We start from the raw sequence: 15,743 nt of genomic DNA, 5'->3' as shown, positions 1-15,743 counted from the left end.
TTAGTATTTCAATACCAGGTTTTATCTAATAGCATGTCTCAGGTGAGCAAAAATCTGAGTCCCAATAAAATGGTCCTAAATTTCAAAAGCTTAGGTGAGGTTGATATCAGTCACTTCCATTTTCTAAAATTTATTACAAATCTTTTAAGGACCCTTGCGTGAGAGTCAGAAACCAAGTCGGCCTGGTCTGCACTTTTCCTGCAATGAGCTCTGTGGCTTGGGGAAATCACGTCAACTCTCTGGGCTTAGAGATGCTTCGTCTGTCAAATCTAAGGGGACAGACTCTCCATGGCCTACTAGGATTGTGCCAGCTGAAACATTGTGTTAGGTCTTTTTAAATATGCTCACGACCTAATATTTTTTTTTTTGAGTTTTAAATCTGATGTTACAGAGTAATAAAATGTAAAGGAAGAAGATAGGCTAGAAAAACAAGGTATACATTTCACTCAAAGATGACTCCAAATAAACTAATGGATTAAATTGCTGTGTGTTATGTATATAGAAAGAGGTTCTCAGTCAGTGCTAGAAATTGCTAGCTATAGACTCTAGCAAGTGGTTTTTGTGGAAAACCAGGTTTGCCCTCAATGACTCTGCAGGAAGAATATTTAAAAGTTAAAACATAAAGATTGTGCCTGTGACAATAACTGAAAACCAAGTTGTCAGAATCATTTTTATTTTTTGCTTCCACTTTGTTTTAAAAAAATAGTGAAGACATCAAATAACGAGAAAGAAATCTCATGACCGGTCACTTCTGGAACACCATTTAATTGGCTCTGACGAGTATACTGACGAGTATACTCTTTTCAACACAGGAGAGACACCTTTTTAAATAGCGGTGTCACATTTATTATGTAAAACCAGCTCACTCACTCAGCAAATGTACTGTCCTACCTTTAACAGTGTATTTTGTTGATAAAGCATCGATTTCTATATGTCTTCCAGCTAGTTCTGCAGCTGGGTGTGGAGAAAAATAACATTCCGTTTTACTTCCCGAAATAATTGCTTCATCTCTTACAGTACCATATATATATATATATACACATATATATATATACACATATATACACATATATATATTTATCCTTAGTTAATATGCAAAGCTTCAAATGTCATATTTCATAAAATTAAATAGCTCCTTTTCAAATTTAACTGTAATATTTGATAATCATTCAGAACAGTGACCAGAATAATAAAAACTAATTCTTTTCTGTCCTGGACACTTTTAATTTTTCTTCCTGCATTGTAATTGCTTTACTAAATTATAGACATAGTATCTGACACTTGTACCATTTTGAGATTGATTGTTAATGAAATGAGAGCTAATCTGGAAGTTTGTCTCTAAAATATAGTTATTGAGTTATGCCAGGTATGCCAGATTTCTCCATTCTCTTATTTAGGTGACGAAGGCCCCTTATGGATGATCATTAATTTTTGGCTGTTGGTTTATTTCTTTGACATGCAGACTGAGACTTAGAGATTTAAGCAGCAGTCTTTGAATAAAACCTCAAGTCTGCTTTCAAAGTGTTATGGCAAAGTCACAAAACTCCTGGGCATCTGTGTACTTGATATAAAACGGAAATAATGGTTGTTTCTTAAAAATACTGTTGAGGATGCCTAATGAGAGTTATTAAATATTAAATATCATTTCTAAATAATAGGACTTGACCAAATTATCTTAGTATCTTTCTGCTCCCATCAGGTAAAACTGCAGTAGTTGGATCTGTAAAATGTAAAGACAGCACTCAGTCTTTCACTTAACTTCCTGCATCTTTTGGGAAAGAAGATTGTAATACAAAGAGAGAAAGAGGAAGAAATAGGATAAATTTCCAAAATCATGCAAATTATTGTGCTCTGATAATTCAGTTGGAATTTAAACTCTGCTTTTGAAATCGACGTTGTTTCTTTCCATAAACAAAACCGAGAGCCAATTTTCTTCTGTCTCCAAAAGGGAACATACTTCATAGCTGCATTAATTTCAAAACACTAAAATGACAGGGTGGCAGCACTCAGTAAGAAACCAGTGTGGCTTTTGGCTACATTTCTGTTGCTTCTAAATCCTTCTCAAATATTATAATTAACTATATTCTTTCTGCTATTTAATCTGCTTATCCTAATTTTCCCATGCTCTGCCTTGAGCTGGCCGATCTACCCCCTCAGTAAGAAAGAAAATGAGAAGAAAATAGTTTGTGTCTTACTGTGGTGATCGCTATGTCTTGCATGAAGCTTTCTTTATATGTAAATTGTATTTCCCTCCTCATTCCAATCCATTATTTTTTCCTGTCTCTAGATGTAAGGTTCTTAAGGATCTTGGAGGTTTCATCAGATGAGGACAGACAGCTGGTGAACGTTCTCTGGCTCTTCAACCCGTTTTCCATATCTTACCAAAATCCCTTTCCATGATAAATACCTAGAAATATGTAGAAGCCCAAATATGCCAGAACATTTTTATTTCAATCCTTGGTTTCCTGTGTTTTCACCACATTGTGTCAAGTCATTTGAAGAGACAATCACGCTATTACATGGAAATAATTTCTTTTTCTAGAATTAAATTTGATTCTAATATTAGCACTACAAATTTTATTCTATTACCTAGGACCAAAAGAGGTTCCTTGTTTTTTGTTTTTTGGTTTTTGGTTTCCTTCCCCTTGCCTCCCTCTGTTGTAAAAGTTGACAGATGTGAATCATAGGGCAACTTAAGAGGGTATATCAAAATGGGGACCATAAAATATTTTTAACTTAGGAAACTTGGAGCTATTTTGAACATGTTAAATCACTACTTTCTGCAAATAGGAGGAAGAAGGCACCTATGACCAAACTCTTGAGTTCCGTAGAGGAGGTGATGGCCAGCCCAGACGATCCACGCGGCCAACCCAGCAGTTTTACCAACCTCCCCGGGCTCGGAACTAATGTGAGAAGGTAAAGTTGACATTGAAAGATGCTATTCATGTTAAATAAGTCCATTTATTACTGTTTCATAATAATTTAACAGAAAAAACTGATGATTTAAAACTTTCACTTATAAAGTATTTAAGATTAAGCCATAGTTACAAACTATTATCCACCAAACCTTTCTCCACAAATGCTTTTTAGTCCCCTTTTTTCTCTATACCTACCTACTTTCTCCTACTGGGGGTCATGCCGATCAGTAAAATGACTGTAAATGTGAAAGTGGGAGAAAGATAAAAGAAAACAAAGGACTAACCTGAATAATTGAGTGCATTTCATATTTTTAAATGAATTTCTATACTTTTTAAGAGAGAGGAAATGTTTCATAGTATATCTTCAGGAATTGGATGAAGATAACATGATTGCTTATTGAGATGTAATTTTGGGACCCTAGGCTATCAATCCAGACAGTTTTGTTCTTCAAGTTTAGAGAGAGTTGCTATCTGAATCATCTTCAATAGGAAGAGAGAGAAATATACGTAAAACATGAGGACATGATGGGACCAATCTAAGGCACCTCGTTTTGATGCACAAAGACCTTATTTCTTAATATATTTTTGAAAACAACCACTTTTTGGCATGCTTGGTAACATTTCTATTTTTATTCATTGTGCCGGGGCTTTTGAATATATTTTTTTAATGATCAGCGTTTTCCCATTACAACTTTTGTTGTATATATCACCCTAAAGATAGTGTTAGACTTAACCGTATCTCTTTTCTCAGTCTCTTCTTCTCAATAGCAAGACCATTGAGAATTTTGAAGAAATTATTCTCAATTCCTCATTTCAGCTATTCATTCTGCTAAGGCTGTTATCCACACTGTATTTTTCCCCTGCTAAGTGACTTAATTTTTTAAACCAGCTGTGGCCATTCAGCACTGGAAATACAGCTAGCCTGAATTGAGATATGCTGTAAATGAAAAATGCATACCAGATTTCAAAGACTTGGTTTAAAAACAAAAAAAGTAAAATATCTCAGTTTTTATTGATCATATTGAAATGATAATATTTTAGACAGATTAGGTTACATAAAATATGTTACTAAAATTCATTTTACCTATTTACTTTTACTTTTTTGATGCGACTACTAGAAAAAGTTACACGTGTCTCACAGTATATTTCTGTGGGACAGCACTGTCCCAGAGTCTTAGATCTCCTTCAGCTTCCCCTTCGTCAAAAACTAGTCATGTCTAAGTGAAAGAATGTTTTATTTTCTAGCCCTTAGCTCCTGATGTAGTCATGTGCTTGGAGCAGAAGCCTAATGCTACTTACTTCTGATTTACCTGAGTAAGCCAGTGTAACTCCTTTTTCCTCTTATCATTAGCTTTTCTTTGTGCTTACTACAAGGCTATTAAGTAAACCAATGTAAAACACTCTTAAACACTTAAATAGAAAAGTAAAACACTCTTAAAATAAGCTCAATGTACTTATAATTAAATTTCTTTTTAAGGTGAATGAAACTGAGAATTCCTACTTTGCTTTCTGAGGTCTTTTAAATTGTTTAAAGCAAGGTTTTAAAATAAGGCAAAGGTCCCAACGCCCCCACCACCACCACCCCACCCCCTATACACCTATATTCCCCAGAGGTGGAGAGGGATTGGATTCTACTTGAGCCTGGTACTAAGGACAACAAAAGCAGGAGATACGTGAGAGTCAGGGCTGGGTGAGAGACGGGGCCTCAGAGAGCAGGGTGGGGAAATAGGACCGCGTCTGAGAAAAAGGGGTGGCAAGTCAGAGCCGAGCCTTTGGGGGAGACAGGACCCAAAACGACAAACTTCTAGTTTCTGGACTCATAATTTTTACAGACAACTTAGAAATATAAGCAGATGTGGATAAAGAAATTATTCATAGCTCTTTAATCTGTTCAATTGACCAAAAGTATGTGTGTTTGAAGAGGTTTCTGATGTGGTTGGAATTATGGGAACTAGATACCAGTAGCAGGGTCACCCTCAGAAAAGAATTTTAAGCTTCATTTTCATGGTGGGGTAGAGACATTCTGAAGGCCCAGGAAGCCTTAAAGAGGGGAAGAAGCAGAGTCCACCACAAGCGACTTTCAGTGGCGACAGTAGAGTATATAAACCAAAACAGTGGGTTCCACATATTTCTTGGTGGTAGTAGAAGAATATGGCTTTAGCCACATTAAGAGTTTGATGTGTTCGATGCTATCATGAACGTCTAAATAAGAGTGATATTTTCAAAATGACACTTAAGAATACTGCTGTTAGATGGATTACAGCACCAGGACGGACAGAACCTAAGAAGCTGATGCAGTGGTCCACTTGAGGAGGTTAGACGTTCGTGTCCTGCTGTGAAAGAGAAATGGCGGGTGGACGTGTGTGGGAAGTTTGTGACACATGTCAGCACGAGGCCCCCTAGTGCCATGGAGGTTAAGGCTCAGCATGTAAAGCGGTTTAATCAATGTTGACTCACTTTGACCTTCATTTCTAGTTTCTTGTTGGTTTGATGAAAGAGTCATCTTCACAGTTTCACATATGAACCAGAGACCCTGAAACCTGTAGCTAAGCACGGACTACTATATAAATAGCACAACTTTGTTTATTTTCTAAGGTTTTAACACCATTTTTAGCTGATAAAAGATACCTTTTTAAATGTGAAAAAAAAAATGTTTTGACAATCTGTTCCAGCATCCCCTTTGCAGAATTTTTTAAATCAAGGTCAGGAAAGTGGTCACTATAAAGATAACTATTACAGTGACCGCTATCTCGTGAGGATGATCGTACCCAAAGCTCTTTATTTTCTAAGTAGGACACTATATACTTTGGAAGACTTATGAGCTGTTTGTGTGCAGCCAAGGGAACTCTACCTGTCCCTGCCCAGGCATCCTTTCATGCATGAAGCTCAAACAGAACCGGAGCAAACAAGCCTTCTCCCACCACCTCTCTCGGCTCTTTTCGTTGTCACCACCCAAAGTGTTTCAACTAGACTGGTACCTGAGAAAGGCAGAGAGCAGGCAGGGGAGGTGACAGATCAAAATAAATGACCCTTGTGGACTAAACCAGTTCAGAGATGTTCAGAGGGGAAATGGAGGTGGGTAGAATGGGACTGGATGTGGTTCACTGGTACACTGCCTCTTTTTTAGGCATTGTCTGTTCAAAACTATGCAGTGACTCGAAATTCCTGAAATCAACGTGCCAGCAATAAGGGGGCTAACAATGACAGAAATGTACTTTAAGAATTTAAAAGAAAACATTATTTTAAAAGATTGTGCTTTATTGGTTTCCATATTGCTTTATAGAAATTATCTTTATAAATTAGACAGCAGTGTCCGATTTGTTGTACTTGAGATCCATTGATATTCGTGCAAGCCCTTCACATTTACAGATAAGTTTCAGCAGAAGTGTATCCTGAGTACGGAAAAGTCCACGTGAGGGTCCCATTTCACTTTCTTGCTCTCTTTTAAATAGAGTCTTTGTGAAGAAAGGAGCCATTGACTGAAACATCCTGGTCAAAACCTGTTGATAAACCTGCTTTTCCTTCAGAAGAAGATGCAGCCATGGTGGATCTTATTATTTGGAGAACGAAAAAGCAGATTTTTAGGGGGAGAATTCAGTTCACACAAAGAATGGGAAAAATACTGAGTTAAATAAAGCAAGTACCTTTTACAAGTGAAAGAATTGTTTTCTTCTGCCGTCAATAAAATGAATGCACTATTATAGACATTGTTTTACTGTACCTTTTATTTGCCGAGTGTTATCGTTCTTATTCATCTGGTATTAACCCCACACTAATTACTTTCCGTAGAATAGCAATTACAGCATCCTGGAGCTTCCCCTACTAATTACAGAAAAAAACTGACTTACATAGCTTGCCACTTTTTTTGCAAAAACAACCTGAAGGCAAACAGCAGTTATTAGTATAGTAAGTACTTCGCTGCTAAGTACGGCAGCAAAAAGTATTTAAAACTCAAATATGTTGTTTTTAGCACTCTACTAGCTTGTTCAAATGTAATTCGATTATAAAACAGGCATTCCCTCCTTGTAAAATGTGCTGTGAATCTTTTAGGATGCATCTACTTGCAAATAACAGAAAACCCAACTTTAGTGTTTAAGCACTAGCGGGAATTTGCTGGCTCACTTCACTACAGAGAGGAGCTCAGTAGGTTTCGGTTGGTTTACTGCAGTGACTCAGTTGTTATAAAAGACCCTGGTTCTTTGCTTCTCTCATTTCTGCTTCCTCTGGCAGCAGCTTCCTTCTACAGCAGACCTTTCCAGTGGTCACAAGATGACTCCGATGCCCAGAGCTATTCAGTACAAAGATGGGGTTCTCACCTGGGGCCACATTTACCTATATTGTGCTCCTTTTCTGCTTCTGAACCAGGAACTTCAGCAAATGTGTGTGGGTTAGTGGAGGCCTCATCAAGTGCCCTCACCTTATAAGTGGGGCTTGTCCACTTTCCTGGAAGCATATTTGGTGCCAGGCAGAGGATATGCTTCCAAAAGTCAGGCAGCTTGCCAAAAGAGGAAGGAGATGTGGGAGAAGCAACCAGACTGTCCATGACAGAGAACCAATATGTCTGAACTGTCTTTAACAGGACAAGAGAGTCTTCCCAGAGTTGCAGTCCTATGAAGCCAGAAGTGAACAGTTAAAAAGAAAGAGTAAGGGACCAGCTCCGTGGCTCAGGCGGTTGGAGCTTCATTCTCCTAACTCTGAAGCTGCCGGTTCGATTCCCACATGGGACAGTGGGCTCTCAGCCACAAGGTTGCCTGTTCAATTCCTCAAGTCCCGCAAGGGATGGTGGGCTCTGCCCCCTGCAACTAAGATTGAACACGGCACCTTGAGCTGAGCTGCCTCCCGGATGGCTCAGTTGTTGGTTGGAGCACATCCTGTCAACCACAAGGTTGCCTGTTCAATTACTCGACTCCCTCAAGGGATGGTGGGCAGTGCCCCCTGCAACTAAAATTGAACACGGCACCTTGAGCTGAGCTGCTGCTGAGCTCCCGGATGGCTCAGTTGGTTGGAGCTTTTCCTCTCAACCACAAGGTTGCTGGTTAGACTCCTGCAAGGGATGGTGGGCTGTGCCCCCTACAACTAGCAATGGCAATTGGACCTGGAGCTGAGCTGCGCCCTCCACAACTAAGACTGAAAGGACAACAACTTGAAGCTGAACGGCGCCCTCCACAGCTAAGACTGAAAGGACAACAACTTGACTTGGAAAAAAGTCCTGGAAGTACACACTGTTCCCCAATAAAGTCCTGTTCCCCTTCCCCAATAAAACAGGTGGTGGAAACAATCCTCTGGTCAAAATTAGTGACAAAATTTAGTACTTTACTTTGAAGGAGAAGGCCTTAGGCTCTCTCAAGGCTCATTAACTCTAAGTTTTTGTTATTTATTAGCCCCCAGTTGGTTATTTCTACAATATCTTAATGAGTGAAAGGGTATAGGTGAAAAAGACATGGCTCACATGTTGAGTTTCTGGTTTTTTACCATTTTTATACATCATAGGCATTGGGGTTTCTTTTGTTTCTTTTCTCTTCTTCCCTTCCTTCCTTCCTTCCTTCCTTCCTTCCTTCCTTCCTTCCTTCCTTCCTTCTTTCCTTCCCTCCTTCCTACCTTCCTCCCTCCCTTCCTCCCGACCCCCCCCCCCCTTTTTCTTTCTTCAAGTAATTCTAATGAGTATCTTGGGTTGAGAACAAGAAGACCCATGGCAGTTTTGATGAATTTGACACCTGATAAGTCAATAAGGGAAGAGGCAGATGAACTTAAACTGAGGTCTGAGGGCAGCTTAAGGTAGTGGTTCTCTGCACTTCCTTGTTTTCTTTCCTATATGGGGGCAATGATACGTGTACATAGTACAATGTTAAGCCTAGAATAGACTCTCAGTAGATAGAACTAGTGTTGGCTAGTTGTTAACCTTATAAGTCAACAATCACTAGGCATAGGTCTCAAGGATAATACATGATATAGACAACTGGACGTGAAGAAATCAAGACAAATTTAAACTGGCCATCCTATCTGCCCTACTGATTGCTGGTGGCTGCTGGGGCATTGAAAGGTGGGAGTCGTTTCTGACAGAGAAAGATATACTTGGCGAAATATATCAAAAGCTAAGCTTCACTGGGACATTCTGGTATTAGGGCAGAATGTGTGGATGGATATGGAATCAGAAAATGATTGTTACTATTTGCCGAGGTTTTCCTAGATGCCAGCACTGTGATAGGCCTTTTTCATTCATTATCTTTGTAATCTTCACAACATCTCTATGAGGTGTGTGTTACTGTCTGCATTCTGCAGCTCACGTAGCTTGTGCTCCTTCAGAAAGGTTAAGTCACTTAGTCCAGGACACAAAGTAGAGCCAGGATTCAAAGCGCACAGTTTAACGTACCAGCAAGGAAGACGATTAAAACCCGTGTTGTAGGAAACACATTTGCTTTCTTCTTTTCCCCCACTTATGTTTTTATTTTAGTTGTGGTTTGCATGATGGACGTATTCTGTCATGTTAATTCACCCCTTAGGCTTGTTTTACAATTTGTCATTGCCACGAAGTACGATGTTATCTTTGGTTTTTCCTCCTAGTTCTATGGCAGGTTCATCTCTTTCCCCCTCACGTCTCCCTCACCCTCTCCTTCCCTTCCTCTTTCTCTCTTGCGTCAAACCCTACTTTTCTTTTGACTTTTCCTATTTATGTTGTTAGCTGAAGTTCTTTTTCTCTTTTCCACAGGACAGGTTCTCCCAGCCATGCCCTGTGACACCCTCACTCACGTGGGACACGATCTTGTTTTCCTGCTTTTGCCAGTCAAGGAAAAAAAATGGTTTTTAATTATAGTTCAAAATTGACTGTTTCTGTATTTATTCAGTCAGTGCATGCTTTGGTGAAGTGCAGTTGATAAAAAAATATTCATGAAGACCACAAAATATGTTTGCATAAAGTAAAAGACAAGGCTACAGACATCATGATGGTTTTATAGAAATAAGAAAGAACAGGGCTGGCTTCGTTTTAACTACAGAAGGAATATTTGAGGTTGGTGTCACAGTTTACATGCAATGGGAAGGAGAACGTCCAGTCAAAGCAGTGGGTATTCAGCCAGAGGAAGAGTCCACATATGGCAGGGACAGGTGCCCCTTCTGGGGCTGAGGGAGAGTCGGGACCCTCTGACACTCAGTCCCAGTGTACACCTGGCAGACAACAGGTGGTGGCCCTACTGGGCTAGCTCTGAGCGAGATGACAGATGGCAGGAGGTCCCACAGCACACTGGGAGAAAGGCAGGGCTCAGAATGTAAATGTGGTGGGGTCACGCACGAGAGTTCAAACCTCTAGGTTCCCCCTTCTTGGCCAGGTTGGTACCAGTGCCAGCGGAGGGCCTGGCACATTGCTTAAAAGAAAATAGATTTCTAAACTGCTTCCGTAAAAGAGGCCTCTGAAAGGGATATTTGGGCCCCCATTCTAGAAGCAAAGCTAACTGAAGCTTCAGTGTTTCCACATCTGAGGAATGACATGGTTGACAGAGGGACACAATGGGGGGATTTTTATTCTTGCTTTGAGAGCATAGGCATGAAACACACCAGTAGCACAGTGCGTGCTTATGAACGATTTGGAGTGCTCCCGGACTAGAGAAATACCAAGAAAAGCTGGGCTTGTTACTTGGAGAATATGCAGCATGAAGAGGTGCTTGTTATAAATATTAGAGATTCTGCTCACAAGAGGGTGAAACTCCCTTGACAAGGTCTAGTGGGTGTCAGGAACACAGTAGTCAAAGGGGAAATGGAAAGTTAAAATAAGGAGTATCGAAGATAAAACCTCATGATTTCTTCATGAGTTTTCTCCACTGCAGCACCTTCTCCCCACGCAACCAGGAAGAAGACATCATGTTAAAATTCATGGTAGTTAAGATGTTTGCTTTACTTCTTCTTCTCTCCTCCCTCTCCCTTTCCTTTCTTTCATCTCTTTCTTCTATTTGTTCCATTAAAGAAAGAACAGGACAAAAATGGAGTCATCTGCCCCTGCTAGAGCAAATGAAAACTTAATTCTAGTTTCAGTCTTTCTCAGGAATGTGACCTGTAGACAGTCAATCTGACATTTTGTGATTAGCAGTAGTTAGGTAACCTGCATGATAAAACCCTGCTGGTCCTTCCCCCAAAATAAGGGGACCTGGCCTCTAACAATACTTTCTTTTATTTTGCTAATATAAAAACCTTCCATTTTGCACAACTCCTCACTACCCAGTTCATTAATTCTTTAATAAGCCAATTAGATCTTCGAATTTATTTGATGGGATTTTGTTAACAGCACCTATTTTTACTGAAAGCTTACTGGGTTGGGGGTGTGGGTTGGGGATTGAACAATCATAAATATACAGCCCTCCTTTTTATGCCTTTCCTTTGTTTAAAGTGGGAGAAAGATGACCTAGAACAGATGGGAGGAAGAGGTGACAGAGAAAACCACAAGCAATGCTCTCAGAGACATCTGGTTTGGGTGGAGGAAAAATGAAAATTTGAGGTTCTAAATGATCATTTCTTCCAACTACTCAAGTCTGCGTGCCCTATGGAAAATTGTCAGGTCTCGCCACGTGTGCAGATATCCATCCCCGTGCGAAAATGGATACTGGTGTCTAAGGCAGAGTCCCACCTGTAGAGAGCATCCAAATCTTCTGGAGGGCTTGTGAGATTGCCCTTGCCAGCTCCACCCCTGCGATCTGACTCTGTGGTTCTCTGCTGGGGTCCTGGGAACACGTGTTTTACTCCCTTTGCTCAGGTGACTGATGCTCATGGTTGGCTGTCACTCTCACACACTGTTCTGCAGTGACAAGCAGAACCTCCCGCAGAGCTTTAAAATTGCAGACTAAGGCCTCAGGGTCAGAAGACCAGCAGAAATAAGAGTGCATGGGGGTGGGGTGTGGAAAAATAAAGCAAAATGAAAAGTAAGAGGCTTCATACTCCCTGTTGCATTCCTCTCCCTCTTTGTCTTCACAAATTATTAGAAAACTTGTAATTAGAAGTAATTTCTTTTCTCTTTGAAATGTATGTAAATCCTTTTGAGAACGAGGTAAGACTTTTGTCAGCGTGATAACCCAAGAATGCCTTTCTCAAGAACCCCGGAGCCATCTCTTTGAAATGTAAACATCAAGAAAAATACCACCCCAATCTCCCAGTTTCTGTGGGAGGGTAGGTAGGCGCCTTGCCTCAAATTGCAAAACTACCTTCTGTCATAAAGATATGAGAACTTTGTTTCTTGGCTTGATCAAGTTAAGAAGCTAACACAGGCACCCCATTTACCATGTGAGTCAAGGATGAACTATGGGTGACAAATGGTGCTGTCAAGGTCTCTTACTTGAGGGCTAGTTATTGTTTATCTTGAGAACGTGTATGTAATGGGTTCGATCTGCGTGGCTATATAAGGGGTGAGATTTCTTTCTGTTTTTGCAATTTCTCAGCAGACTGCCTGCATTGCGCATCACATTCTGGTTTAATGCCTATTCACTCACAAAAAAAACTATTTTTTTTTGTCTCTACTACCTTTGTGGAGAGCTTTTCTGGCTTGGGGGAAGATTTTATTTTTAATGCTATTTTCCATGTGGGGGAGGAAAAATTAGTTTTCCTTCTACCCTTCTGAATGCTTCTAGCTACACTGATAATCAAATTAACCTGAGACAGATTAAGAGGAGAAAATGGCCAAATTATTACGTATGTACATACAAGGGTTCCACAAGGACATGGGGCCTCAGAACAGATGGGGCCTTTGAAGCTATGTGCCATCTTGAGCTAAGGAGAAGGGGGTTGTGGTTTGGGACCTCAATGGGCAGGAAGGCAATTCACGTGGAGATGGAAAAGTAAAGCTTTGGTAAACTAGTGTCTGCTGGGCCATCTTTAACAATGGGACACAGAGAAGGAAAGTATCCATTTTCGCAAGGGGTTGGATACCTGCACACATGGCGAGACCTGACAATTTTCCTCTATCTAAATTCTTCTAGGCAGTTAGGGGGAAGGTCAAAGGTTTTCCTGCGTCTTTCATTCCTTAAAAATAACCAGCTTAAACTAATCACTGTCCCCCAAAGCATACACTGGAGTGGCAAACCCTGCTTCCCCTCCCCCAACAGGTGCATGCGGTTCTCATCACAGGTTCACCAGGGTAAGTAGTGAGCTGACCCGAGGGCATAACCCACAGCTCTGGGGAAGCCTTGTTCCACTGCCTATAGGACCGCCAGGTCAGCCCGTGAGGGTTCTCCTTGGGCCACAAGGTCATATGCTCTGACCTGCCAGTGCTGACCTTGGCCGTGCTGTCCAGATACCCAGGCGCCAGTCACCAAATGCCTGGCCAGCACTGGCCTCACATAAATGGCTTTTCCTTATGGCTGACGTGCCGGTCCCCTGACTCAGGGGGCAGCTTCCTCAACACTGCAGGAGCTGCTTTGTGGTGTCTGTGATTTGGGCTGTGAAGGAATGGCTTGTCAGAGAACACGCTGCTGGCACCACCAGTCCTTAGGAGGGACAAACCTTTTCTCTGTGATATTCCTATTTTTTTCCCTTTTCAGACCTACTTTGCCATGTTTAGCTGACATATTTTAAAATCTTCTCTCAGTGGGCGGTTAAAGCCAGAAAAAGCCTTCCCATGTTTTACACTCTTTTCCTCTTATGCCTCTGCCTGCTCCTCACCTGTGGGCTCCGCTTTTCCATCCTGGGCTCAGTGATTCCTTGGTAAGCAGGATGGAGCTTGGATGTGGGCAGGTGGGGGCATCCATCCAGAATGATTTGGAGGAGTCCTACCCCACCACCAAAGCCCTAAATTCTGGAGCAATAACACATTAAGTCATTTGTCTTTTAGCACAAAGAGGGTCATCAGAAGAAATAGCCATTTAGAAGCTGTGTGAGAAAGTGTGGTTCAGATCTGGGGACCGAGTCCCAGAGAGCAGTTTCCAGGCTCTCGGCCTCACATGGAATGGTGCTGGCTCGGGTAGTAGATGGCCATCAGCTGTGACTGGGTGGCCATCAGCTGTTACCGGTTAGCCATTAGCCACTAATATAACTGCCATGGCTACGCTGGCAAGGGGGTTGGTTGGTTGGCAGAGAAGTGGAAGGCAGTTTGCGAATCGTGTGGCTCCTGCTTCCTGTATCTCCATCCCAGCCTCCAGCGAGAATATAGTGGTGTGAACCCCCATCTGTGGCTCCGTTGTTGTTCCTTTTTGGCCTCACCATATCCTGTGTTCTTATGTAGGGAGTGGGAGCTGAGACCCTGCATGATAGTTACACTATTTGCCAGCTGAAGCAAATTGTTTTATATGTTTTTTTTAAACCTTATTTTAGTCACCTCTCAAATGCTTCTTGTAAGCCCATAACTGGTGCTTATAGAGTAGCGAGGGTATTGCAAAGGTTGCATGACACGAATGTGCTTCTCCATAGGCAAAGAAGAGGACCCTCGGGGGCTTGTATGAGAGATGGACCTGGGGAGCTGAGTAAGAGCTAAGCCACCACTGAGCCCAGAAACCCTGGGTCAGCATCAATTGGAAATCTGCTTTAAATGGAGAAGAGATATAGAGAAAGAGTTCTGGAAGAAATACTTCTCCAGCTTTGTAATTTTAGCAGCCCTAAATCATAAGTATTGCTTCAGAGGAAGTAACTGGCTTATTTTCTGTACGTTGTCACATGTGTTAAAAACAAACAAATGGATGAATGAATGTATGTTTACTTGTTCTAAGATGGAGTTTGAGATGTGGGTGTAGGGAAGCTGGGTTTTTCCACCCCAAAATATGTCTCTTTGGCATGAGGATTATTTATATGATTATTTGTAAGAAATAAAATACTCAGGATGTTTTCCTTTGTACCCACACCCCTCACCCCCTGCCTCCCTTAGTTGCCTAAAAGAATTTAGATAGAGGGTCTATTCCAGGAAGAAAGCTATGGTCAGAGACAAGGACAAAAAGGTGAGCTAGGTGTGGTGGGCTGGGGGAAATAGGCAGATCCCAGACTCCAGTCATCGGTATCCCATTGTCTTTGCACAGCATGGCAAACACTTGCTTACCAACCATTTGCTTTTCCATCTCCCTGTGAGCTGCCTTCTTCCTCTTTCAAGTCCTAGACTCCTACCTGCTTCTCTTAAGCCGTGGACAGCATATAAGCTTCAACTGCCTGATTATCTTTGGGCCTTCAAATTCTTACGGAGCTCTCATACATATGAAATGATTTGTTTTCCTTCTTGATATTCTGTTTTATGTTCATTTGATTACTAGACCAGTCGAAGAACGTAGAAGAGTAAAATATATATATATATATATATATATATATATATATATATATATATATATATATACACACACACATATATATATATATTTTTTTTTCTTCCCCAACACGGACATTTTCTGACAGAATCCAATGTTTAAAAATGTGTATGAACTAGGGTTTTTCAAGAAAATACCAGTCTGAAACTCCTGATCTGCAATTCTGAAATAAAACAAATAAAAACTCTGAAAAGTTTGTTTATAAATTTGTGGCAAACTCATTTAGCACCAAAACTTCAGCTGTAGTGATGTAAAGCTTTACATAGAACTTATTTATGCCGCATAATGTTAGTACTCATATTTCACAGCAGAAATATTAATATTTGATTAGACACTGCATCCCATACCATTTGAAGGTGTCATGGAATGTAGCACTGTTATTACTTTATTAAAAGCCAAAGACTTGTGAATTCAAAACACATCTGACCCATATGTTTCAGATGAAGTATTGTAGACATAAATTACTTCACAGTTATTCTTGAATGAGGAAACAATTTAGTATATAATTTGTAAGACAAATAACATTTATGTGTGTGTGTCCTTTTATAAATTAATGTAAATAGGTTTT

At 40.7% G+C, this 15,743-nt stretch overlaps 1 protein-coding gene across 8 annotated transcripts in view; it reads left to right on the top strand.

Annotated features, from left to right (window-relative positions):
* The window catches only part of TDRD3 (tudor domain containing 3), a 134,957-nt gene extending 128,320 nt beyond the window's left edge, over nt 1-6,637 (top strand). For 4 of the 8 annotated variants that reach the window (XM_081045783.1, XM_081045788.1, XM_081045782.1 and 1 more), the window contains exons 14-15: nt 2,791-2,916; nt 6,371-6,637. In XM_081045783.1, coding sequence (XP_080901909.1) covers nt 2,791-2,916; nt 6,371-6,401 — 157 coding nt within the window. In that variant the 3' untranslated portion in view covers nt 6,402-6,637. The remainder of the gene's footprint in view (nt 1-2,790; nt 2,917-6,370) is intronic. The other 4 variants (XM_081045785.1, XM_081045784.1, XM_081045790.1 and 1 more) reach the window with 1 other exon arrangement.
* The last annotated feature ends 9,106 nt before the right edge of the window (nt 6,638-15,743 follow it).

The sequence above is a fragment of the Rhinolophus hipposideros genome, assembly GCF_964194185.1.
Source record: "Rhinolophus hipposideros genome assembly, chromosome: 4".
In the NCBI taxonomy this organism is placed as follows: Eukaryota; Metazoa; Chordata; class Mammalia; order Chiroptera; family Rhinolophidae; genus Rhinolophus; species Rhinolophus hipposideros.
Note: the sequence above shows the minus strand (reverse complement) of the source record. Positions and strands in the feature narration are given on the sequence as shown.